Source organism: Portunus trituberculatus, chromosome 8 (assembly GCF_017591435.1).
Source record: "Portunus trituberculatus isolate SZX2019 chromosome 8, ASM1759143v1, whole genome shotgun sequence".
Lineage (NCBI taxonomy): Eukaryota > Metazoa > Arthropoda > Malacostraca > Decapoda > Portunidae > Portunus > Portunus trituberculatus.
In genome coordinates, this window is record NC_059262.1 from 2590867 (window position 1) to 2618654 (window position 27788).

The 27788-nt window shown below is 41.1% G+C and overlaps 2 protein-coding genes across 3 annotated transcripts; one reads left to right on the plus strand and one right to left on the minus strand.

The window, feature by feature from the left end:
* Positions 1–5570, plus strand: LOC123501037 (peroxisomal membrane protein 11B-like). 2 transcript variants are annotated; one of them, XM_045249607.1, is made up of 4 exons: positions 1–68; positions 642–775; positions 1198–1313; positions 1863–5570. In XM_045249607.1, the coding sequence occupies exons 2-4, from the start codon at positions 720–722 to the stop codon at positions 2414–2416; spliced, it is 726 nt and encodes a 241-aa protein (XP_045105542.1). In that variant the 5' UTR covers positions 1–68; positions 642–719; the 3' UTR covers positions 2417–5570. The 2 variants fall into 2 exon arrangements, with proteins under 2 accessions (XP_045105542.1, XP_045105541.1); XM_045249606.1 differs by having other exon boundaries at positions 3–86.
* LOC123501038 (zinc finger protein 574-like) lies at positions 4753–27464 on the minus strand. Its single transcript, XM_045249608.1, is given in 15 exon segments — positions 4753–14564; positions 14567–14687; positions 15027–15032; positions 15167–15349; positions 16094–16297; positions 18022–18197; positions 18522–18637; positions 19247–19425; positions 19880–20653; positions 21400–21495; positions 23544–23711; positions 24199–24320; positions 26670–26721; positions 26877–27042; positions 27270–27464. Coding segments are annotated over 13 exon segments (2688 nt in total). The 5' UTR covers positions 26701–26721; positions 26877–27042; positions 27270–27464; the 3' UTR covers positions 4753–14052.
* Between the last annotated feature and the right edge of the window lie 324 nt (positions 27465–27788).

A 27788-nucleotide genomic window follows, 5' to 3' on the forward strand; every position in this document is an offset into this window, starting at 1 on the left:
TGGTGATGCGTGTACCCGGACTATCCGCCTGGAGGTGGTGGCTGGCGGCTGGCTGTGTGTCATTCATGGTAACTACACGTATTGAGGTGAGTGTTATGTAATGCACAACAGTGACCTCACCACACCACAGTTTGCACGTGAGCAGCAGCCCACACACAGATGATAACTGTCTCAATTAGGCACTGCATGTTAGAACTTTGTGATTTTGTATTTTGACTTTTTCTTGACCGAGCTTAAGAAATACAAAGTTTTCCCATACAATACTGTAGTTATTATGAGATAACTACTGCTGTCAACCATTGTATGTACATCTCTTGTTACTGGTTGAATACGACGTGTTTTAATTCTTATCTAAGCCTGAGAGATAGCGAGTCATACTTTGATTTGCTGCGACAACTGCCTGGATGATGTTACCAGTAGCGGCTCCTCTTGGTACAGCTCATGCACGCGTGTGTGTGTGTGTGCAGGGTTAAAGCCAGCCTTAAAGTGCCTTCCAGTTAAGTAAAGTTGGGTTAGGCCAGAAAGGGTGGTAGTTTTCAATCTATGGCTTCTCATTCTTTCTTATACTTTTAACCATTCATGTCGTCACTCTCACACCCCAACACCACAACACTCCTGACTCCCTGATGGCTCTCCTTTAGCACCTCCTGAAGAAGTGACACTGACTGGTGGCCAGGGCTGTGCAGAAGTGAAGGTTCTCACACACCACCAGATGAGATATGGATGTCTGGGTTAAACTCAATGCATCCACGGCAGGGAAGGATAAACTGTTCAGGTTAGTACTTATAGTTGTTGTTGTAGTTATTGTTTATTTCATGTAAGAGAGAGCTACAACAAAAAGAAAGAAAAGACCCACTAACACACCAGTCTGTAAAGAACGAAACAAGAGTAATTACCCAAAACTGAAGGATAAGTATCTGGAAACCTCCCTTTTGAGAGAATTCATGTCATAAGAAGCTGCAAATACAGAAGCAGGCAAGGAGCTTCAGAGTTTACTAGTGCAAGGAAATTAAAGACTGAGAGTACTAGTGAACTGATGGACTCTTGCATTAGTGAAGTGGCCAAAATAGAGATAAGAGAAAGTAGAGAGCCATATGCAGTGAGGCCACAGGAGGATAGGAGGCAAGAAGTTAGGAAGGTCAGCAGAGTTGGCATGAAAGTAAGAGATACATAACATCTGTAAATTTGTGCCGTTAGGTTTGTCCAGTACCTGAGTCGCCTGGTGTGGCACAACCTGGAGAGCCGCAAGAACCTGAGGGACACAGTGGCCAGACTCAAGATTATCGAGAGCTCCTTCTCCACCTTCAGGAAGTGTAAGTTATTAGCGCTGAGTCACTGTGGAGCTTTAGAAGACAGGACAGACTGGTGTTTGGGGTGATGGGTAAATATAAGCAGGGAAAAGGATTATACATGAATTAGAGAGAGAATTGTGTGAATGTAGATCCTTGGAATGGAGTAGAAAAGGTAATAGAGATAAAGAACTGAAAGACTGACTAGACAGGCCCAAAAAGCCTAAGTGAATAAATGAAAAGATAAATAGGTAAATGAAAATAAATAAATAAATAGAATATAAAGACAGCCGTACATATGCATCTCAAACCAACAACACACACACACACAGGAGAATATCCTGCAACACTTAATTTCTGCACCTCTATTACTTCAAAAGTTGCTATTATTTGAAGCTCCACAGATTTTTAAGAGTATTTTTTCTTGGTCTTAGTGGCAGATCAGACACATTTCCACATTGTTAACCAGAGGAACACTTGAGAACCAGCTAGTCATCTCTATGGCCTTTGAAAACAATGGTGAGAGAGCAAAACGACAGAGAACTAGGCACTAACAGCATCTCACCTTTACAGTACTGCGTCTGGGGAAGAGTCTAGAGGTGCTGCATGGCGCTCTACGGACCCTACACCTCCCAGACACTGTACTCCGCATCACTCTTACTCTCTCACGCATCTACCAGTTCCTCTTCCTCCTGGCCGACCACATCATCTGGTTCGGACGTGCTGGCTTGTGGGAAATCGACAAGGAGAAATGGTCGAAAGTATCCAATAAATTCTGGTTGGGCTCCATCATTCTCAACCTCCTCCGTGATGCGTACGAGATCCTCACCATCACCAAGAGGCGCATGCGGTGTCTAGGTCCCCCGGTGTGTGTCTCCAGTGGCATGCTGGGGATCAGAGAGGTGTGTAAGGCTGTCCCCGCGCTCCAACCAGTGGCAGAGTTTGCTGAGGAGCACCGTGATGTCTTCTTCGATAGCGTCAAGAACCTGTGTGATATTTGGATCCCACTGACGCATCTTGGCCACACTAAGCTGTCGGCTGGTACTGTGGGGTTCCTGGGCAGTGTGTCGTCGCTGGCTGGGCTTGTAGCAGTGTTGGATCCCCTAGCTAAACTCGCACCAGCCTAACTTGCTCCTTGTGCTGAGATGTATGCATTCCCGGTGTGTTTCTGAGTGTTTTGCCACCAGTCACACTCGCTGGATCGTTTGTGTCTGTGTTGGTGAGTGCTCTTGGTGCATTATTTGAGGAGTCCACTTGTTTCATCATGATTTGCTGAAACGTCTCCATTTCTTCAGTTTTTGAGTGTTTGGCTGTCAGTTACTTCACTCATGGGGTTTGTTGTGTTTGTTGGTGCTCAAGTCTTTGATGAGTTTAATTGTCTAAGCTTGATGTGTGAAAACTTATGCATTCCTTTTGTTTTCCTGTGTGTTTGGCCATCAGTCACTTCACTCACAGGATCTTTTGCCTCACATCTTTTAACACCTTGGATAATATTCAGGTGTGTTCTGTAATGAATTAAGTTGTCAAGCTTGATATGCTCAAATTTCTGCATTCCTTTATTTTCTGAGGTACTTCACTGGATCTTTTTCCCTTTGACATCTTTAATCTTCAGGTGTGTTCTTTGAGGAAAGGACTGTAGTGATGGCAATCTTATCTGTGGGTGGATGCAAGAGAAGTTTTGATTCAGATTATGGCGAGGAAGAGAAAGATGTTTTTGTGATATTTTTATATTAGCGGGAATTAAGAAGGCCAGGACAGAGAGGAGGAACAAAACAAGAATGAGAGAAAAAATGATGAAAGTGAGAAGAAAATATGAATAGCAGTGGGTGTGATTGTAAAAGAAGACAAGTTGATGAATAGATAACGGGACAATGTGTGTGTGTGTGTGTGTGTGTGTGTGTGTGTGTGTTTATTGTCTTCATGAAGAAATAGAATAATGTTTACTAATGTGTGTGTGTGTGTGTGTGTGTTTACAATGTGTAGTCTAAACAATGTGCATTCAACTGGTGTGTTTATCTTGTCTTTGCTAAGGGAGAGAGTAATGTGGTCTCAATAATGTATGTGGAGTAATATCAATGATCATTTTTATTTTTTTATTAAGAGGCTAAAGATACATGTTAGTTTGAAGTGTTGTGAGGCAAGAATGGTGTATTTGTATTTTTATTAAGAAGTAATGTAGAAATATTTAGTCATATTATCCTAGTCAGAAAGTGTGTGGTTAGGTTAGGATAGGTTGGGTTAGTCTGTGATGGTGTGAAGTGTGTGTAGGTGTATGATGAGCAAACAAGTTGAAAATATGTGTGAAAATGCAGAAACAATATTACTTAGAGAGAGAGAGAGAGTGTGTAGGTGTATGACGAACAAACAAGTTGAAAAATGTGTGTGAAAATGCAGAAACAAAATTACTTTGAGTGTGTGTGTGTGAGAGAGAGAGAGTGTAGTGAGTTATATCATGAAATGTGGATAACAAGTCACAAGCCAAAACGGAGAGTATTAGCACAACTGTAAAGTGTCATTAATTTGTGTTCATTTGAGTTTTAGGAAGTGAAATATTGTACCAGTGTTTTTTATGTTCAAGGCTTTCAGTGTTGTGATGTTTGTTATTATTACATTACTACATATGTGGTGTTTTTCTTGCTTTTGTCGTGTGTGTGTGTGTGTGTGTGTGTTTGAAATGGGATACTGACTTCAAGCAATATTATTACATACATGCAAACACACACACTAACGCATACACCTTAGTTATTTGTGTGTGTACGTATTTACCACATTTTACATATCCTACTCTTAATACACATACACACCATAGACATACACAACCTGTCACTTTCACCAAGCACACACACACACACTGTCACTTTCACCTCCAAGCATGCACTAACACACACTCTTTCGCCTTCAAGCATGCACCAACACACATGCACACAAACATTCATACTATTAGTGTTTACATATTTACATACTTATTTACTATCTCAATCATGTACACCCTCACACATACACACCATAACCTAACCTAACCACACTCAATCCCATTACCAAAGACAGGACAAGCTTACCTGAGAATCCTAACACTTAGAAGGCAGCCTCTTGTACCTCACAGCTTCCCTTCATACATATAGACACCTGCAATGGACTGTGGGTGAGGTAAGGGAGTGTACAAGTAAATCCTGGGTGTAGATATGGACTGGGAATGTAGCTTATACACACATACATATACACAACAGGTTAGGGAAACATACAAATATAAACACCTGCAATGGATGAGTGATGTGAGTGTACAAATAAATTCTGGGTGTAAATATGGACTGGAAATCTGTTTCTCTTACACACACACACACACACATGGATTAGATTAAGGAAACACTATTATTAAGCTCACACATGTACAGTAGGTTAAGAAAAATATATACTATGTAGCTCTCAGACAGACAGACACACAGTAGGTTAATGAAACACTATATTACAGAAACATGGCTATAACAGTGACATTTATTGCTGTGAGCGATTGTTCGGGGTAAGTCCTCTTGTTTTAGACGGATCAGATGAGCTTAGTCTAGTTAAAGAGAGTTGTACACCCTTCTCTCTCTCTCCCTCTCCCTTACACGTTCTCTCATTCGCATGCATACCACACAACACTTCCAGCACCTCAAAAATGCCTATAAATTAAAGCCAAGGGTGTGTTGTGCAGCCCCAGTTGCACTCACAAGGGAATTGGTAAAACAAGTGAAACAAGAACAAGAGGACAGGTTTCATGAAGGCTTTGGTCAAATAATGAGTGTAAATAGAAATAGGTTATGAAATGATGTGGGCCATCTAAAGGAAGGTGGAATGGTGACAAAATGAAGATAGGTGGAGTAGAAATAGTTTATGTGTGTGAGATTATGTAGGTAATGTGTGTGGATAGAAATAGATTGAGTAAAAAGGTGGGATGGTACAAGATGTAAAGTAAACATGGGAAATTGAAAAGAGATGGAGTAGAGATGGTTTAGTGTGTGAGATAATGAGAATAGTGTAAGATTCATGGTATCAGTGAGTTTGTAAATGGAAATGGAATGAAAGCGTGTGTGTGTGTGTGTGAGTGTGGAAAGATGGGACGTAAAATATTGTACAAGTTACATTCATGAGTTTGGGAATATAAATGGAAGTAATAATCTGTCATGGAAAAGGTTAAATATGTATGTATGTACCATGAAGCTTTTGCTAAACCTGAATGAAAATAATAACAACAAATTCTGAATATAAAAAATAAATACAGTGATGCACTAAATTCCTGATAAAAAAAAAAAAAAAAAAAAAAAAAAAAAAACATGTGCTGTGGCCTTAGTCATGAAAGGATGGAATGATGGAAAAAAAAAAGAATAAAGGTAGAATGTAAACAAAAAAGTAAGTAAGTCTAAATAACAGTGATGAAGTGTGACAGTCTTAGTTGTGAAAAGAATATGGAATGATATGCGGAAAACATGAATCACTAATAAGATAAATGAACAGGTGTAGGATCAAGGTGAAACATAAGAGGTAGGCAGTTTGAATGGAAGGAAATGTGACCTGTGGCCTGAAAAAAAAAAGAATTAAATAAAAGAAAAGAAAAAAAGGATATTAAAAGAAACAAGTTTGGACATATAGAAAAAATACAGCACATGATAGAAACAAATAAATAAGAAAATACAACAAGGAGGTAATAATGTGTTTTGACCCCAGTATGTCATGAAGAAGCTGAAATGTGGGGCAAAAGTAAACAAATTATGTAAAATCAAGACACAACAAGGTAGAATTAATAAGTTAGGTAATATAAATAGGTAGTAATGTCTTGTGGGCTCAGTGTGTCATACATGAAAAAAGTCATGTTTTGTTAAATATAATCAAAACTGTCATGATAAAACTAAATGTAAAAAGTAAATAAATTAGTTTATATGTAGAGTCAGTACATGTGGTAAAATTAATAAGTTAGGGAACATAAATAGATAAGCATGTCTTGTGACCTCAGTGTGTCATGTAAAAAAGAAGAAAATATGACAAGTTCTGTTAAATATAATCAAAACATTAAAAGAATTCACATGCAATCCTATTTACAAACTTTACTCAAGGAACAAAACTCATTCATAACGCATTTCACTCCCGGCTCAACAAACAGCAAACAGTGAGACGTCGCCTGCACGCCCTCACGGACAACCCTGGATATGCATCAGTTCCTTGCCGTTACCCTGAAGACTAAGAGACGCATTCTGAAACATTCTCTCTCCACAACTACTTCCACAGGCCACAGAGATGATCAGGCAGGTTCACTTAGCTATGTTTCTCTTCTTACAAATCCCAGTAACTTCCACTACAGTCCAGACAACCATCACTGCAGTCATTATAAACATCCACTAACTATCACTTCAATCATGAAAACACTGCAATAACTTCCACTACAGCCTGGAAAACAATCACTGTCACTATAAAAACATCCAGTAACTTCCACTAGTCTGGAAAACAATTAGTGAGGCTAAGAAGACACCCTTGGAAACCTGCAGTGACCTCCAGTGCAGCCTGTTGAAAGCAGTCAAGGCGAGACACTGAAACATTTGAGAATACGGTGGTAATAAAGTGTTGGCGGCGGCGGCGGCGGTGACAACTTGCTCTATGTAACACACTACGTAACACTATTTCATGAACACTTGGGTTGGTGATATGTACCTCGCCACCTACGCTGTGCTGCCGGCTACCAGAAGATCAACAAAACAGTACAAATATCACTACAGCCTCATGACCAGCTACCTGTGTGTGTGAGTGTCCTACGAGAGACGGCCTACGAACATACTGGTATCTGCTTTGGCACTATTGCTAGACCAGCATTTGTCTGTCAAAGTATACACTGTGCTTGGCAAGGGACTGGTATGGACTTTGTGTGGACTTGCTCACTCAGTCCTGTCCCATGTTGTCTGGTATCACAAAGTCTCACAAAACGGCGAGGATCATTGCTGTGGCGCCGGCTTGCTGTGTTTGCTGTGTGGCATTGCTCTTGCTGTTTTTTTGTGAAAGTGGAAGCTTGAGTGACTTGTCTGTTCTTTTTTTTTTTCCAGACGAATCTGTCATGACCCTGATACCCAATTAAAAAGTTCTACTGAAAATAAAGCTTGAATTGCCTTGCTCTCTCACCAGCACTACTTTCACAGGCCTCAATGCTGTTAGTCACATTGTCAAGGGTGGTTATCTGATCAATTCTTGCCAAACTATCACTGCAATCATCAAAACACCCATCAAAACCCCAACAACGCCCACTAAAACCTGCTAGTCTATCGCTGGGGTCACAAAACACCCTGGTCAACCCTTGCAAGGTGTACCAGAGCCTGTTGAAAGTAGTCAGGATAGAGACATTGAACTCAAAAACCAGGACTCAGGTGTTTGGAGGGTGTAAAAAGCATCCTTATTGTGTTCCTTCCTAAGGCTTGTAGTTCACTGCTGCTAACACACAAGCCTGGCAATGCTTCTTAATGATCCCCCATACAAGTGGTTTTCAAAGCAGACAGCAAACACTGACCTCAATGCAAAAAGTAACCTGGTGATTGACGAGACACCAAAGAGTTTAACGTCACAAAACACTATTAGAATCAAAAGACAACCTTGGGGGAAGACACAACAGAGATGCACTTTTCACCGTCCACACACGAATCCTGCAGCGTCACAACCTCCCACACGACGTCAACAGCAGCAGTGTGAACTAAGGAACTTTATGTAATGCCCAGCAGGAAACACAGGCTGTCAGTACCAACACTATGGAAATGCTACAAAAAATCGCCAAGAGCATTTGTTGTATCACACTTTGTCAGGGCGAGATGGAACGATAAGACGCATTCCAACGCAAGACGATACATTCCAACGCGAGATGATACATTGTGACACATTATCACAAGCCAGACACTTTCCAATCCCTGTCCTGATGTGCCCCGAGTGTCTGTGAGTCCCACTGAGGGGCTGAGTTAAGTATTACACATCACAACCACGTTCACTGTGACTCGGAAGTGTTGAGTGATGATGGGGTGTAGTGGTGAGTTAGTGGTGAGTCACTGGAGTTAGTTGTCTTGCTTTGTGAATGCTGTAACACATTCTGGTGATGAGATGTGGTGAGTCGATGTTGCTGCGTCTTGCACTGGACACTTTGCAGACAGGCATGGGGCGGTGAGACAGATGAGGTGACTTCCTGCCATTACATCTTCCTTTGCTTGAGAATATTAATCCTCTTCCTTCTCACACTTCACACAATTCCTTTCATTCCTGCCTTCCACTTAAAACTTTAACCAAACCTCTTCTTCCTCCACTAAGACTTGGAACACTTTCTCTTCCTCTCTTTTCTTCTATAAGCTTGCCTTAACTTTTTCTCCTCTCTTCTTCCTCTACTAAGACTTCAACACTTTGCTTTTCTTCTCTAAACCTTAAACGCTTTCTTTCTCCTCCCTTATTTCTGTTCTATGACTTTCCTCTTCTTTCTCCTCTAAGATTTAAATGGTCTCGTTCTCCTCCATTCTCTTATACATTACACTTTCTCCTTCCCAAAGCAGACCTCTTCATTCTCCTCTGATCTAAAACACTCCTCTCTTAAGAATTTGTCTTATTTCTCCTCTAACTTAAACACATTCTTCTCCTTTCTTTCTTTTCTATAACTTCAAACTTTCCCTTTTCCTTAACCAAAGCATTCCTCTTTCATTGCTAACACATAAAACACTTCCTTCTCTTCTAACACAAACACTCTCCTCCTCCTCCTCTTATAACCAGACTTCCACCTTGAGACTCACACACACCTCTTCCTGCCTGCCTCAACAACACCTAAGCAAACTTCCTTCCCCTGTGCTTCTTGGTGTACTAATGCCCCTCTCTCACACAATACAGGTTACGTACTACCACACTATCGTATACGGCTGCTGTGGAGTTAGACGAGTGAATCAGTTGCATCCCCCATCTATCCCTGTGATCTCCTCCTGTGCCCTTGTGCCTCAATGAACCCTATTTTTTTTCATTTTTTTTTCTTTTCTTTTTTGTTTTTGTTTTTTTATTGGCTATCACAGCGAAAATTTGCAAGGAAAGAATGACTCCATGCCCATGACTAATTTTTTTAACGTATGCACGCACGCACACACACACACACACACACACACTCACAATGTCACAGGATGAAAATTAGATAAAAAAAAAAAAACCCAATGCATTATTACTTATACTATTGTGCACTATTAGCCTGAAGGAGTAGTAGTAGTAGTAGTAGTAGTAGATTCACAATAAATAAATAAATAAATACCCAGATTGCCGGTATATAAGATGTGTTTACCATTATTATATTTTCTTTTTCCGATTTCTATATTTACTTCAACTAATAACACCAAAAATGTACTGCTTAATTATTCCATGTCCTCTTCTATATCCTGAGAGGGGAGAGGAGGCTTTGAACACAAGATAGACAGGTATCAATTTACAAAGGAAGTAAGACATGGTTCAATAAAAAAATAATAGATAAATAAATACAAAAATTACCTGAATAGGGAGGCTTTGAATATAAGGTAGGTAGACTGATAGGGAGCACACTTTGAATATAAGATAGATAGTAATAGATAAGATGTTGAATATAGGATAGATGGAATAAAAGACAGCAGACTCTGAATATAAGATAGAATGACAGATAAGACTTCAATAAAAGACTGAATACAAGATAGATTCACTGATAGATAAGACACTGAATATAAGATAGATCGATTAAAAGATAACAGACTTTGAAAAATAAGATATGTAGATTGAAAGAAAGCAGATTTTGAATATGATAGATAGACAGGTACATATAGACAGACAACAGGCTTTGAGTACAAGATAGAATGATGGGTAAAGATGGTGGCAATTCATATCAAAGGTTCCCAAGCTGTGTGAAGAATATAAAGCACTGGAAGAAGATTAACTAAGAGAAAAAGGGAAGAAATGTAAGAGGTTTGTAGGCCAAGATATAAAACAAGATCAGAAAAGAATATACAAGCTTTGAATAGATGAAATGATAAAGAAAGATACTTATTCACATCAAAGCTTTAGTGGTGAGTTGAGAATAATGAATGAAAGATTAGAGGAAAACAGGGAAGCATTAAAATAGATAAGTTTATAAAGACATACTTATTCTTATCATAGCTTTAGTGAGGAGTTAAGAATAATGAAAAGAGGAAAATATGCAACCTTTAAATAGATGAATTGATAAAGACAAGAAACTTATTCACAACAAAACTTTAGTGGGGAGTTAAGAATAATGAAAGAATAGAGGAAAATATGCAAGCTTTAAGTAGATGAATTGATAAAGACAGATACTTCACCACATCAAAACTTTAGTGGTATTTCTCTCTCGGTACATGTTTGGCAAGAGAGAGAGAGAGAGAGAGAGAGAGAGAGAGAGAGAGAGAGAGAGAGAGAGAGAGAGAGAGAGAGAGAGAGAGAGAGAGAGAGAGAGAGAGAGAGAGAGAGAGAGAGAGAGAGAGAGAGAGAGAGAGAGAGAGAGAGAGAGAGAGAGGCTTAATCAACACTATATAATGTCAGAGCAAAAATTCCAAGCCTTTTTAATAATTTTTGAGTAATAATAGATAAACAAAACATTACTCTGGATAAAATGGATATGGTTCATTATTTTTTCTTCTCTAGTAAATATAAAGGATTGGGATACAGAAGAAGAGAGAGAGGAATTCTATCTATCAAGGGTGGAACTTATAGTCATCAAAGGTGTAAAATGAACACTATGATAACTTTTTAATACTTTTTCTCTTTTTATCACTGAGAGAGAGAGAGAGAGAGAGAGAGAGAGAGAGAGAGAGAGAGAGAGAGAGAGAGAGAGAGAGAGTGCTATCATTGCATATACTAACAAAAAAAAGATGAAAGAATTGCCACAAACAGTACATATTGAATACTATGGCCAACTTTTAACCTTTCCTTCTTTTAGCAATCATAAACAACAATTCCCAACACTAGAGGCAATGTATGAAGTCTTTATAAGCATCAAGAAGAAAGGGAGATAAAAATGATGGCTTATCTACTTAACAGGTATAGTCTGTCTACTGTAAACTGGTTCCTGGCAATGTATGAAGTCTTTATAAGCATCAAGAACAAAGAAGGGGAATAAAGAATGATAGCTTAAGCACTTTATAGGTATACTCAGTCTGGCTACTGTAAAATGGCTCCTGGATTTAAAACATACTGTAGCTTGTTAACGTAATTGATTTGATGTGAATAATACTTTTCTCTTGATCAATGCACTTTTTACAAGGACAGCTCACGGTTTGTCTCAAGATAGGACAACCACGCATTCCCTGGGGCACCATTCAATGTGAGACCCATGAGCCACTTTAGAGTAGACAGACTAAAGTAAAATGCTTGGAGATGGTGGAGCAAGTCAGGTGTATGAGTGATGTTAGCAATTGTGGAAAGATTAGCCAGATAGCAGTGGAAAATGGAAATATGTCAGAGAGAGAGAGAGAGAGAGAGAGAGAGAGAGAGAGAGAGAGAGAGAGAGAGAGAGAGAGAGAGAGATATGGATAGACAAAGAGAGAGGTATGGATAGACAAAAAGAGAAAGACAGAGAGAGAGTTGTATCTATGGAGGCAAAAGATGAAAGGGTGAAAGCTTTATATATTTCTTTTTTTTAATATTTCAAGGAGCAGCAGTGGCTTGGTATATTGAGAAACAGATACACGAGGATAAACACTCCATCTTATGTACCGGCATCAACATTACGTAAATTAAATACATAAATAACTTAAGTGAATTATACCTTAGCTGTTTTAACATCAGTGTAAAAGAACAATAATAGCAATGCTCATAATAGTAACACCAAAATCATACACAAATAACCTAAGGATTGCCAGGGACTTAAAAATTCTACATATACAAACTCAACATTGTCTTGAGAGAGGAACGGAACGGAACAGGAGCAAAACGGAACAGAACGGAAAGGAACGGAACAGGAGCAAAACGGAACAGAATGGAGAGGAACGGAATGGAATGGAACAGGAGCAAAATGAACAAATTGGAAAGGAACGGAACAGAATGGAATGGAACAGGAGCAAAACGGAACAGAATGGAAAGGAACGGAAGAGAACAGGAGCAAAATGGAACAAAATTGAAAGGAATGGAACAAAAAAGGAGCAAAATGGAACAGTAGAGAAAGGAATGAAACAGGAGAAAAATAGAACAGAATGGAAAGGAAGAATTTAAGAGTGAAACGGAACAGAATTGAAGAGAACAGAACAGGAGCAAAACAGACCAGAATAAAAAGAAACGGAACGGAACACAACGGAAGGAAACGGAACGGAACTGTCACCCACGCAACATACGACGCACTCTCAGACAAGCCAAAGAAACAGAAAGTCAACATAAGCAGCAGACATTGAATTGACGGTCCCAGAGAAAAAGAAATGACAGTTTACATTCAAGAAAACACAACAAACATTTCCTGAGTGGTTACGTTTAAAATGTCGCTCTTCGTTTTCTTTTTTCTTTAGCACTTCATTATTTCATATGAGGATGTATTGTCAGTTGGTTACTTTGTTTGTTTTCCTGATGCACTGTCAAGGTTGTAATGCATTCTGTTGTCCTGGCTTTTTGTTCAATCTTGACTCATACAGTTTAATTTGTTCGCACACACATGCACACACGCACGCACGCACACACACACACACACTCCAACATCCAGTAAAAAAGATGATTACTTTACCAATACACCAGAATAATAAACCAACCTTTCGCTGCGTCCCTTAACAAACCGTCTAAGTAACATGAGTTGTCACACGCTGGCTCCTGAACTCAGCATTCACCTCACTCAGACAGACAGTGAGTTGCAGTGGTTAGTTCATTCAAGGTTGTGGCAACAAGTTAAGACTGTCACTCTTGGCTGACAAAGTGTCTTTCACCGAGGCATCAGGAAGACTTCAATGCAATGCAACGCACAACACTTTCCTTCTTGCCACTGAAAAAAACATGCAGTCATGCAACACTCCTCACTGACCACCACCAATGTATTTCATGTCATGCATTTGAGTTGGTCCGCACACAAACCCAAGCCTACGCTGCCACATCCTCTCGTACAAATAACGCTAACAAACACTGATAAAACTCCCTCCTGTTGGCACAGAGGGACCCACGTGACACGGCTGCCACTCACTCGTGCATCAAGCGTCCTGTCAACTCGGCCAGTCTTGTGACCTTGCCTCTCCTTCGTGTCTCAGCTTAAATTTACTATCACAAGCAAAGGAGGAAACACTCACTAAATAGATGCAAGACAATGCTTTTCCTTGCTGGATATGTGTGACAGAGAGGTGACACAGCTCTCCTCTTATTAACACACCTCCTTCTCCTCCTCCTCCTCCTCCCCCTCCTCTCCTCCCTTCTCTTTGTCTCTCTAGTCTCTTCACAATTCATTGGTCCATCCCCATGGTCTCTGCCTCTGCCACACCTCCTCCATCCCCTCCCTCTCTCCCCTCGTTCATCTCCACTGCCTTTCCTTCAGCCCTCAAGTCCTGGAACTGTCTGTCATGTGGGAACTCAACACGAGGAGTCCTTTTCCCTTCCTCTTCTTCTCTGCCTCTCCGTCCACCATCGCCATCAACACTAGCCTTTCTTTGGCACGTAGGGAAAGTCAGGTACGATAACTGAGTACAAAGCGAGCCCATCCAGCGTGGGTAGGCTCAGCTCACAACCTACTCTGACCCAGCAGGTAGGGCAGCAGTGCCAGGTTCAGGAGGGGCACTGCAGGCCGGCACCTCGCACCTCACTCGCTGGCGTTGGTGACCGGCTGCAGGATGTTTGGTGAGGTGAAGGTGGAGAGATCCGTGAGACTCCCTGAGCTGCTGTCGTCACCCTCACCATCCCCCTGCGTGGTGATGGGGGTAGTGATGGGGGCGGTGATGGGGGTGGTGATGGGTGTGGTGGTGACAGGGGGTGTGACTACCTCCTCCTTCACCTCCTTTGGCTCTTCCTTGACCACCACTTTCTTCTCCTTGACTGGTGTGGTTTTCTCCGTCTTTATGGGTCTTCTGTGGTCAAGCATCAGTAGCTTTCTGTGGGACGTGTACCGGCCTGAATTGTGCACCGGGGTCTCGGGCAGTGGCGGCAGGTCAGGCAAGGGGGGAAGGCTCGGGTCCTCCCTCCTCCGCCGCTTCTCCATGATGGCCATGCGGATGCGCTCCCGTCGCTGCTTGAGAATGGAGCAGGTTTTGTCTTGGTGCATTGTGTAGGCCATGATGGAGAACACTCGCTTGCCACAGTGCTTGCAGGAGAAGTGCAGCAGCAGTCCTTGGTGTAGTTGCAGCGGTCACACACAATCTCCTCCTGTGGCTTCTCTCGTTCCTTGTTGTGGGCTCGGCGCCGCTTCGGTGGAGGGTCTGAGCCGCCTCCCGAGGATTCCTAAGGTGTGCAAGGGTGTGTTATTGGGGAATTTACTTATTGTGTTGCTCCATCATGTTATTCTCTATGTCAACAAACTCTCGTGAATCTTCCTTGCTATTCTCTAGTTAAACTCACAAACTGTCCTATAATACCCACCTCTGAATTACTTCTACTCCTTCCATCCTACGTTACACACTTTCACACAACCACATACTCTTCTCTATGTCTACAAACACTCACTAATCTTCCTTGCTATTTCTTAGTTACACTCACAAACCATCCTAAACTGCCCACTTCTCAGTTGTTTCTACATGTACTATCTTAACACACTTTTAAACAACCACACATCCTTCCTACGCTTTCCTTCAACACTTCCCCAGAACCTCACATCTTCCAACACCACCATAGACCTCCTCCATATCACATAACACTAAACACTGCCCCACCCCATACACACCCTTGTAATCACCCCACCTCCCCCACACACACATACACACCTTCTTAAGACACAAGCCCTTCTGGAGATGGTTCTGCAGCCTGGCTTCCGTTGAGCACCTAAGGCCGCAGTGCTGGCAACGATGTGAGACTTGGCAGTGGCCCTTCTCCTTGTGGCTCTTGTACCGGTCCTCACTGGCAAACATCTGCAGACACTCGGTGCATCGGTGGTAGCCCTCTGGTACCTTGGCAGAGAGATGGGTGACGAGTGATGGATTAAAAACAGATTCTGGTGAGGGACATAAGGAAATAATGGAAGCTGCAAGAAAATGACAAGAGGAGCTAACAATTTTATCTTGAGAATGGATGAAGAATGGCATGAGGAAAGGAAGAGGTAATAAACATAAGAACAAAAGAAAATAGGGAAAGTTGCAAGAAACTATCAGGTCTACATGTGGCAGTCCCTGGAATGAGAAGAGAAGCTAGTCTTACCTTGAGAATGAATGAAGAATGGTATGAGGAAATGAGGAGATAATAAGAACATAACATGAAACAAGGAAAATCACATCTCAGGAATGTTTATAATACTGTAACCTTAAAACAGCCATCTTTGGAACTATATCAAACTAATCCAGAAAAAATAACACGGTAACCTTTAAAAATCATTATCTTTGGAGCTACATATAACAAATCCAGGAAAACAATATCTCAGGAATCCTTATAACACCACAACTCTTAAAAATAGTCACTTTGGATAACAGCAACCCTGAAAAATAGTTGTTTGGATATAAATACGAATAGGAGCAGGAAGTCCACACAATACCATTACTCTTAAATATGTCTTTGGAGATAAATAAAATTAATACAAGAAAATAATTAGTTGTCTTTGGAAGCATATACAAGCAATACCAGTACCGATACTGTGTGAGGTGAAGGAAAGTGTAGGAAGAAAAATCAAGTGCCAGAAAACAACACACATTTCCCCTTACTTCTTTAGTGGAGAGTCCCTTGCAGTTACCCTTCTTCATGTGGTAGTAGAGGGAGATCTTGCTCTTGTACGCCTTGTCACAGTATGGACACACCTCATTCCTCCCCTCGTTGTGAGTCAGCCGGTGGGTCTTCATGTTGTGGATGAAGCTGAAGGACTTGCCGCAGATGTCACACGGGTAAGGCTTCTCCCCGGTGTGCACCACCTGAAGGGCAGAGTGGGTGTGAAATCCTGGCTGGGAAGTTGTGTATTTACCTAGTTGTAGTTTTACAGGGCCTGGCCTTTATGCTCGTGTGGCCCCATCTCCATATCTACACTTATCCAATTTTTCTTTAAAACTATGCACACTCATTGCTGACACCACTTCTTCACTCAAACTGTTCCACATCTCCACATCTTTGAGGGAAACTATATTTTTTAACATCTCTCAGACATCTTCCCTTTCTCAGCTTTTTACTATGCAATCTTGTGCTTTGAATGCCATATTCTTCTCTCAGAATCAGTTTCTCATTATCCACTTGGTCCATTCCATTGATCAATTTATAAACTTGTATCAGATCCCCTCTTTCCCTTCTCTGTTCCAGTGTGTGTGTGTGTGTGTGTGTGTGTGTGTGTGTGTGTGTGTGTGTGTGTGTGTGTGTGTGTGTGTGTGTGTGTGTGTGTGTGTGTGTGTGTGTGTGTGTGTGTGTGTGTGTGTGTGTGTGTGTGTGTGTGTGTGTGTGTGTGTGTGTGTGTGTGTGTGTGTGTGTGTGTGTGTGTGATATATATATATATATATATATATATATATATATATATATATATATATATATATATATATATATATATATATATATATATATATATATATATATATATATATATATATATATATATATATATATATATGTGTATATATGTGTGTGTGTGTGTGTGTGTGTGTGTGTGTGTGTGTGTGTGTGTGTGTGTGTGTGTGTGTGTGTGTGTGTGTGTGTGTGTGTGTGTGTGTGTGTGTGTGTGTGTGTGTGTGTGTGTGTGTGTGTGTGTGTGTGTGTGTGTGTGTGTGTGTGTGTGTGTGTGTGTGTGTGTGTGTGTGTGTGTATGTGTGTGTGTGTGTGTGTGTGTGTGTGTGTGTGTGTGTGTCAGAGAATGCTGGAGATGGATACAAGAGGAGGAGGAGACAGAGGACATGAAGGACTAAGAATATCTATAGCAGCACTAAGACTTAAACAATACATGCAGTCAATAGGCAGAGTCATGATGGATGAATGAAGGTTGTGAAGGGGTGTTTGAGTCAGAGAATGCTAACGATGCATGACGAGGAGGAGGAGGAGGAAACTGAGGACATGAAGGACTAAGAATGTTTATAACACCACTGAGACTTAAACAATACATTAAGTCAATAGGCAGTCATGATGGATGGATGAAGGTTGTGAAGTGGTGTTTGAATCAGAGAATACTAGAGATGGATGCAAGAGGAGGAGGAGACAGAAGACATGAAGGGTATGAATGTTTATACCAGCACTGATACTTAGACAGGCAGAGTACAGTGGGTTGTGTCTGTTGCTTTACACTATTATTTGTCTGGTTTTCTAAGTAATTTTTCCTATATCACTTACTTTCTATACACTTGTTCTTATAGAGCAGTCCCTTACAACACCATTTCTTTTGTAGTGGAAGAAATAATATTAAATTTCTATCCCTCCATTTTCTGCTTCTATGCAAAGTGTTAACATCACTCTGAATGCTTACAAAAGGCACACCATAACAGTGAAGAGGCTACATAGGGAATGTGTTAACAGATCAGGCTTAAAACTCAACAAGAAAAAGTATACTCATTGACTGTGCTCTATGAGACTGCCGGCTTACATACAGGTATTAGCAAGACACCACACACCTGTCAGTCTGGAGATGTGGCAAGAGGCAAGACTGACATACTGCAAGACTCACCAAGTGGTCACGAAGGTTGGAGCGGCAGTTGAAAGTTTTCCCGCAGTAGTCACACTCGAAGCCCTTCTTGCCGGAGCCCGGGGTGACCTCAGGGGTGGGGTGTGCTGTCCTGCGGTGCACCTTCAGGGCCTCTAGGGTGGGCAGGTCCTCTCCACATGTGGCACAACGAACGCCCTCTGGTGGCAGGTATTGCAAGGATGAGTGACTGACTAGAGGTGAGGTAAGAGGTGGTTTTGTTTGTCATTATATCTCTCTCTCTCTCTCTCTCTCTCTCAGACAGAAACACACACACACACACACACACACATCTAGTCGGATTGAATAACTATGACCCTGAAAAATAGTTGTTTGGATATAAATACCAATAGTCCCCACAGTACCAGAACTCTTAAATACGTCATTCCCTAATATATCTAATTAAAGCTGAGAATGATGTGACGGTTTAGTGCAAGTCATTTTCTCTCTCTCTCTCTCTCTCTCCTACAAGTACACATACTCACCACTCTTGTTGGGGTTACACGTTCCCTGGTACTTCACAATGTGTCGCGTCAGTTCAGACTTGGAAGGGAACTCCACGCCACATGACTCACACTTGTTGGAGCGTTCCGTGGATCCCCTGCAGTACAAGGAATACAAATGACAGTGGGAGGTTGTGAAGTGGTGCATTTGAATCAGAGAATACTAGAGATGGATGTAAGAGGAGGAGGAGACAGAGGACATAAAGAAGTAGGAATGTTTATACCAGCACTGAGACTTAAACAATACATAAAGTCAATAGGCAGAGTCATGACGGATGTATGGAGGTTGTGAAGTGAGTATTAGAATTAGAGAATATTAGAGATGGATGTAAGAGGAGGAGAAGGAGGAGACTGAGGACATGGAGTAAGAAAGTTTATACCAGCATTGATACAACACATTGAGCGAATAGGTAGTCACAATGGATAACTGACAAAATGAATGCTTAACTGACTCACTCTGACCAACTGACCTGCTCGAGTAACTGACTACCTAACCTAACCTAACCTAACCAAGACACACTAAGTTCCTGCCTGCTCTCTTAACCTGACTAACAAGCAAATCTGACTAACACTTACTGGCATGCTTAAATTACCCAAACTAACCTAACCTACCCTAACCAAACTTACCTTACCCTAACCTAGCCTAACCTAACCAATACACTAACTCCCTATCTACTTAACCTAACTGACCAACAAAGTAGACTGACCCATGAGTGACAGTGTGAGCCTTCAACGTTGGCCGGTCAGGGAAGGTCTGGCCACACACGCTGCAGGAGAAGACGCTGCCCCCCGAGTGTGTCATCATGTGTCTCTTCAGCTCCTGCACCATTGTGAAATCCAGCCCACACACCTGGCACTCAAACTGGGCCTCAAGTGCCTGGTGAACCTGTGGCACCATCAGAAGGGGGTCAGATGGTGGAAGAAGGTTGTGGAATGATATAGTATGAGTTTGAGGGATGATGCAGTATGAGTTTGAGGAATGACAGAGTATAAGTTTGAGGGATGGTAATATGAGTTTGAGGAATGACAGAGTATGAGCTTGAGAAATGATAGAGTGAGTATAAATATGACGTTGGTGATTGAGGGATATGAAAATTTAGTTTGAGGAATGACTGAAATGAACACAGAATAAATATGAGGACGTACAATAAAGTAATAACAAGGAATTCATAAAGAGAAACCAGAAAAAAACATATGCAATGAACTAATGACACAAAGAATCCAAAACACACACACACACACACACACACACAAACCATAAGTAATCAATCAATATACAAACACACAGACGCACATCACGCTACTACCTCCACCACTCAACAAGAAGGTATAAGACCCACCTGGTGTTTGTGTGTGACCAGCTGGTGTTGGTAGCGGAAGGTCTCCTCACAGCGGTCACAGTTGTACAGCCCCGGATGGTCCAGTAAGATATCGCTAGGGACATCTGAGTATCCTTCTGTGCTTCCTGCATCCTCATCCTGCTCCTGTGCTTCTGGCGTCCCCTCGGCCACCTCCTCCTGCCCCACCACCTCACCTGACCCCTCCAAGAAGTGTGCAGGGGCAGGTAAGGTGAGGAGGAAGTGCTCAGGTGGGAAGACAGGATTGGTGCTCTTCTGGTCCTCCTCCATGACAGTTGTGAGGATGTCCAAAGGATTAATCTCCACCTGCATGCTCTCCAAGGGGCTGTGCAGGTACGGCTGGGGGTCTGAGGCAATGTCCATGGCCTCCCCATCACCCATCTCCCCCTCACTGTGGTAGTAGTGCCCTATCCCTAGCCCGCCGTCCATCCCCTGTAGGCTGCGCATGAAGTGTACGTCAACGCTCTCCTCCTTCAGACTCAGACCGTTCTCCACTGGTTTCCTCTCCTCATACCCATTCACAATGCCATTTTCTCCAGCCAACACGTGCTCGGAGAATGTGTTTCCTTCCTTGCCGCCGCCGCTGTCACTATCACATCTACCTTCCCCGTTCAGCAGCGCTTGGCCACCGCCGTCACCAGTGCCGTTCAAGAGTGCCATGGCGGGCTTCTGCTGGTCAGTGTCATGTGCTAAAAGGTGCCGCACGATGGACACGGTGCCCTGGATCTTGATGCCACACTCGCCGCATGTGTACACCTGCACCACACAGGACACACGGGTTAAGGTGTTGTATTGTCTTCTTTATGTATCTCAGTGTCTAATTTGAATGTTGATACAGGTTTACAGAAATATAATGGGAAAAAAAAAAAAAAAAAAAAAAAAAAGTGTCATGCAGTTAATATTTAGTTACTTTGACTCTTCTTTAAATGTCTCAGTACCTCCAGTAATATATTCCCACTTTGAAAAATACAAACAGTTTTTTTTTCATGAAGATTATTTTTTTCATTCTGCCAAAATACTTCACCAGTTTTCAGATTTCTTCATGCATTTCTTATAACAGGATAGAGATCTGTCAACAGTGCACAGGTGGAGAGAGGTGAGGAAGTGACAGGAAGGGAGAGGAAGTGAAAGGAAGGGAGAGATGAAGTGAGAGGAAGGGAGAAGAAGTGAGAGGAAGGAAGAGAAAGTGAGAGGAAGGAAGAGAAAGTGAGAGGAAGAGAGACAAAAAGGGGAAGAAGTGGCTGGAAGGGAGAGAAAGTGAGAGGAAGGGATAGAACATGAGAGGAAATGAGACAAAGAAGAGAAAGCGAGAGGAAGGGAGACAAAAGGAAAGGAAATGAGAGAAAGTGAAAAGAAGTGAGACAAAAAGAGAGAAAGTGAGAGAAAGTGAGAGGAAATGAGAAGAAGGGAGAGGAAGTGAGACAAAGTGAGAGAGAAAGTGAGAGGAAGTGAGACAAAGTGAGAGAGGAAGGGAGGGGAAGTGAGAGGCAGTGAGTGCATACCTTGGTGCGCTGGATGTCATCACCGCGCAGCACCAGGCTAACCTCCCTGTAGAATGCCAGGTGACGCTTCTCCATGTGTAGCGGCAAGTCCATGATCTGTGGCCAAGAGAGTAACACCATCACCACCACTGCCATCACCATCACCATCACACACCACAAAATTATCCACTGTCACCACCACCACCATTACCACTACTACTATCATCACCACCATCACACACCACAAAATTATCCAGTCACCACCACCATCATTACCACTACTACTATCATCACCACCATCATCACCAACACACACCACTAGACCACCACTGTCATCACCACCACCACCATTATCACTACTACTGTAATCACCATCAGTGCCAAAACACACCACTACACCAGTCATCACTAGAGATGTACCGATGCATCAGTATTGGTATTGGAATCGGCGGTATCGGCCCATTTTTTGGGTATCAGTATCGGTATCGGCTTATTTTATGCCGATACTTCCGATACCTAAAAGGAATTTACTACTTAGTGATATATTCGATATAAGATATTGATGATACCAAATTAACATAATACGGCGTATTAAGTTTCCGTGGTGATTACTGTATGTCATACAATACTGTTTTCTGTGGTAATAAGCCACAACCTAGAAATTGGACGCGTATGAAATGCGTATAGGCTGAACTCCGGCATCCTGTCACACGGTCGGTCATGAGTCACCACGCATTCTCACTGTCTCTCAGTCAGACGCTGTTCCTCCACCCACACAAAGTTCACACAGGTGAAAAGCTTATGTTTTTGAACTATAATCTAAGAATGTCAAACTTCAGATATTGAGAATCCAACAAAATGATTTGGTATATATATATATATATATATATATATATATATATATATATATATATATATATATATATATATATATATATATATATATATATATATATAGTTAGGCATTTTGCATTATTGTAAATAACAGCATATTCTTATTTGATTTATAATTAACAGTGCTAGTGCTAGCCTTTTCCAAGATATCATACTGGAATAGGTGGAAGCTCGAATTATATATGTATATTAATTTTAATGCAAGTTTAATTTTTGAGTTACTTGTGTTAACCTAAGGATGTAAAAATTCCATAACTAAGAAAGTAACGATTCTGTTTTGTAATCATGTGCATTGTGTATAATTTGTTGCATATTAATTATTTAAGATCATAGCAATACACTAGAAATTTAGAATAAACTAAACTTTTTCTATTTAATTGAAAAGATTAGGTGAAAGCTCATTTTTCTGAATTGGTCTACTAATGTCTAATGAATTAATATCAAAGGATGTCAGATTTAATTAAAGAGAAACATACACAACAAAATGAGTTTCTTTTGCTAATATTTTGTGTCTGTTTTACAATTTTAATTATTTAAAAAAAATTTTTGATCGCCAAAATATTGTCAATAAAATTAATAATGAAAATGCACAAGACCAAATGGTCGCTAAAGGAGTAAGAAGTAAGAATTTAAAATAACTGACAAGAATCAGAAGACTGAGAAGATATTCATTCCAATTACTGAGTAATTTACCTTTGCAAATGGCTTCAAAAAGCTTCTAGAATTGCTCCTATTTCACAAATGTTCTCAGAACGACTTACAGCATCCCCCAAAACAAAGCCTCCCATCTGATAACGCTCCCCGTCCACTACCTCATCCTGGTGTCCAGTGCACTAATCACTACAAGTAGTACTATCTGTATCAGTAGTAGTATTGGTATCGACCCAATTAGGTGGTATTGGTATCGGAATCGGCCAAAATTTTGATATCATTACATCTCTAGTCATCACCACCATTACCTGCAACACAATATCAAGTCTACACCACAAAACAAACAGAACTATCACCATAAAAAGACATGAATAAAAAAAAAAAAAAAAAAAAGTAACAAAGATGATATTGGTGATGGTAGTGATAGAAAATAACAATAAAATAACAATAAAATAAAATAAATAAATAAATAAAATAACAGAAAAAAAAAAAAATCTGGTTAAAAAAAATCTGGACATGAAAAAGAAAGAAAAAGTGACAAAGGTATTGGTGGTGGTGGTGGTGGTGGTGGTGGTGGTGGTGGTGGTGGTGGTGGTGGTGGTAGTGGTGTTGTGCCTCACCTCAGTGGACATGAAGCAGCAGTAGGAGCAGTGGAAGTGTATGGTGGGGATCTTCTTTGCTCCAAGGATACAGCCGGGGAGTGGACAGGTGCCTCCGACCACCACCGTGAAGTGCTCCTTGTGTGTCTCAAAGATGTGCAGGCGGTAGTGGGACAGCGCCTCCCTCACCTGCCAACACACACACAGCTTAAGTAAGGCTCAGATAGATTATTATTTTTCTATTTATCTATCTATTCATTTTTATTTAAAAGCAGATATCTGGCCAAGGGCAACAAAAATAATAAGATTAAAAGGCCCACTTAGATGCTAGTCTCCAAGCAGGTCTGAATGTCAGCCAAAAGAATGTGATGTGTCTTCAAACCTCCCCCTTCAATGAGTTCAGGTCAAAGAAGATGGAAATACAAAAGCAGGCAGGGAGCTCCAGAGTATACCAGAGAAAGGGATGAATGATTGAGAGTACTAGTTAACTTTTGCATTAGAGATGGATAGAATAGGATAAATATATTAAAATTTCCCTCTTCAATGAGTTCAGGTCAAAAGAAGATGGAAACACAGAAGCAGGCAGGGAGTTCCAGAGTGTACCGTATGTTTCCTGTGTGACGTAAGAGTTAAGTGTATGGCATCCTGTGAGAGGCAAGGCAGCACTCACACTCACCTGTAAGAAGCTTGCATTGCACCTGCGACACTGCAATACTCCAACCCGGGCCACTGGTTCTCCGTTCTCCCGGTCAACAGTGGCCAGTGCAGGCAGGAACTGACTACCCAGGATTAAGTCTACTTGGGAAAGACAAACATTACCAATTAACACAGGAAATTTAACCTTGCAAAATATATCAATTACTACTATAGCTATGTTAATTTTTTCTATCGGTCTATCGTACATACAGATAGCTATGTTTATCTATCATTTATGCAGTGACCCAGAAGAGGCACCACATACTCACTCATACACACATTTACACACTCAGCCCTTGAGTCCCTATTGGAAAGAGACACATCACCACTGGAAAATAGGAATATTACCTACTTCCACAATGACAATGTTAGCTATTACGATCTGAAAATTATCCCTTTTCTTGAGAATATTAAAATGAGAGCCAAACTGCATCTATTAGTCACGTCAAATCAATCAATCAATAAATAAATTAATAAAACAGAGGGCCATTGTTTTCTCTCCTTTTCTATAACTTGTACAAAAAAAGTTACGGACCCAACTGTACCAAAAACATAAAGCACATAGAAAATAATAAGATACATAAACTTTAATTACAACACATAGTAAACTGAAAACCCCAAAGATCTGTACAGCATCCACCAAACATCCTTACTGAGAGATATAACAGAGAACCAAACTGAAAAATATATCCTAATGAAAGAACTGTCAGGGCAGTGAAGTTAGGTCAGGTTAAGACAATGTACAGTGTTAAGGGTGACGGGTGTACATCTTTGGCTGACTGATTGTGTTTCATTTGTAGATATAAACTTAAAGCTGGACTGGAAAGTATAATGACATGCAAAGTAGATAAATAAACAAGTAAATGTATATACAAAATTAAAACCAGACTGCAAAGTATCATAACATAGAAAACAGATCAATAATTGTGCAGATGTAGATAGAAAAAAAGAAGAAAAAAGAAAGAATAGACAACTACCTAAGTATCAAGATGCACCAACAAATAAATAAATAAATAAATAAATCTCAATGTTTCAGTTCAAGATCCTCAATAAAAACACTATGAAGTAAATAAATGAATAAATAAGTCTCCATATTTCAATCTATGATCTTCAATTTAAACACTATGAAGTAAAATAAACAAATAAATAAGTGAATCTCCATGTTTCAATCAAAGATCCCAATAAAAACACACTTTGAAGAACAATAACCACACTAAAATCTCACAAATCAAAGAAGATACATAAAAAATCATAAAACTAAAGATGAATAGCCTAACCATCCCACATCTTAATTTAACCTCGCCTCACCACCCTGACAGTAACTGAAGAGGAAAATACTAAAAAAAACATCCCATGATACATCAACAATTGGTGAATAAGAAAGCATACAATCAAACTTATCAAGAACATGCGTAAAAATACATTTGCAACACCCACACTCTTCTGATGCATTCATTGTAAAGTCTGGTTAGGTTAGGTTAGGTTAGGTAAGGTAAGGTAGGGCAGGGTTGGGTTAGGTTAGGTTAGGTAAGGTAAGGTATGGCAAGGTATGGTACGGCAAGGTAAGGTAACGTAAGGTATGGTAGAGTTAGGTAGGGTGAGGTAAGATAAGGTTAGGTAGGGTCAGGTAATGTAAGGTAAGATTAATAGGTTAGGTAAGGGAAGGTGCAGAAAGGTGTGGTAAGGCAAAGTAAAACCAAATAAGGTAAGGTTAAGTTGGCAAAGATTAATAAGTAAGGTGAGGTAATACAAAGTGAATAAGTAAAATAAAGGTGTTCGTTAAGGTAAAATATGGTTACGCTGGACTAGGTTAGGCAAGGTAAGATATTATATGGCAAATTATGTGAAGGTAAAGCAGTGTAAGGTAAGGTGAAGAATGGTTAGGTAAAGTAAATTAAGATGAAGAAAGTGTGTGTGTGTGTGTGTGTGTGTAAGTTTTCAGGTAAGCAAGATAACTACATCCTGCCGAATCAAGGTGTGACGGGGGCTAGTTTAGTGTTAAGTGTGGCAGAGGAAGTGTGATGAGATAGGAATATGACAAAAAGCGTGAGGTGTAGAGAATATGGGTGTGGCAGATAGAAAAAGGTGCTCAAGGGATGTGGTAGTGTGGTAGATGTATGGGATGTATGGTAGATGCAAATTAATGTGGTAGGGGATAGGTGGCAGAGACAAGAGGTTTATGGTGTGTGGCAGAATGTGGTTGAGGTAAGAAATTTAGACAAGGGTGTGGTGGAAGCAATGTGGCAGGAGGTGTGGTGTGGTGTGTTAGGAATACAAGGAGTGTGGTAGAGAAAGGATTAACTAGACTGTGGTGTGGGCAACGTGGTGGAGAGGTGTAGGAAGTGTGGTGGGATGTGCTAAGGGCAGGGGGCCTGTGGTTGGGTGTGGTAAAGGTATGGGGGATGTGGTGGAGGAGAATGGAGTGTGGTGGAGAGCGAGCTCAGCTAACACCTTCAAACGGAGTGGTGGGCAGATCGCTCATGCTGTCACCAGGCTGGCCAACCTGAAAACACCACACCGTTCATTATTATCACCATTTCAACACTCATATCCCTCAATTCACTCACTTCACCACTTAAATTTCAACTTGAGATATAAACACGTCACTTATGTCCACTGAGTACGTGTCAGCATGATGTTTGATGATATTTGAGTTACCGAAATATGGACGATCCGGGAAGGTTGGCGCGACTGCGAAGGCAAAACATGATCTTCACTTCTATAACTTGCTAAAAATTGATCAAAAATCGCATCTTGCACCCTCTGATCCACATTCTGGCGGCTCACACTTCAAGCACAGGTCCCTCGCCGGCCACACCGCGTCCTAGGAGGGATGGGAGAGGCGTATGAATAGAGAAACTCTGAGAGATATACCCTCCTTCTCTGGGATCCGTAAATCAATATGAGATCCCATGAAGTTTTCTCACACTAGTCATCTTTTTCTGGATTTTTGCACTAATTTGCACCGCTAGAGGCTGGTTTATGGGACGGACAGGTGGTGTAGGTGTTAATGAAGGGGTGTAGGCAGGTGTGGGTCTGGTTTTCACTCACCTGTCAATAGAATATCATGGAGAAAAGAGGGGGCGCGTAATGGATTCCATGGTATGGTTTGGCTGCGCAACTCTTGAGAGGGCCGCCTTACCCCTATTACTAACACCAAATCTATTTATACCCGTCATCCTGGCCCCCCTCACCTTCCCCATAGCCCATTCCCGTCTCCATCTCCCCATACACACCTCGGGGATATAGCTACTATGGTTTGATTTTGGAATATACTTAAAGTTAATCTGATTTATTGAACCTTGCCTCCATCTCCCCCTCGCCCCCCACCCTCAATGATTCATCTCCTCTCTCCATTGTTCTTTGCTACTGCTTGTTCCTTTTAGACATTGCCTCCTGTTATTTATTTCTTCCCGCCTCCATGCCTCCCTGTACGATCACCGGTGTAGGGAGGAAAAGTAACCGGTATTTTGGTGTATGTAATGTATGACCGATCTATAATGAAGTTCCTCCTTGCCATTCCCACGTATACGTACACATTATCCCCCTTGTATAATGATTTTTGCTTTT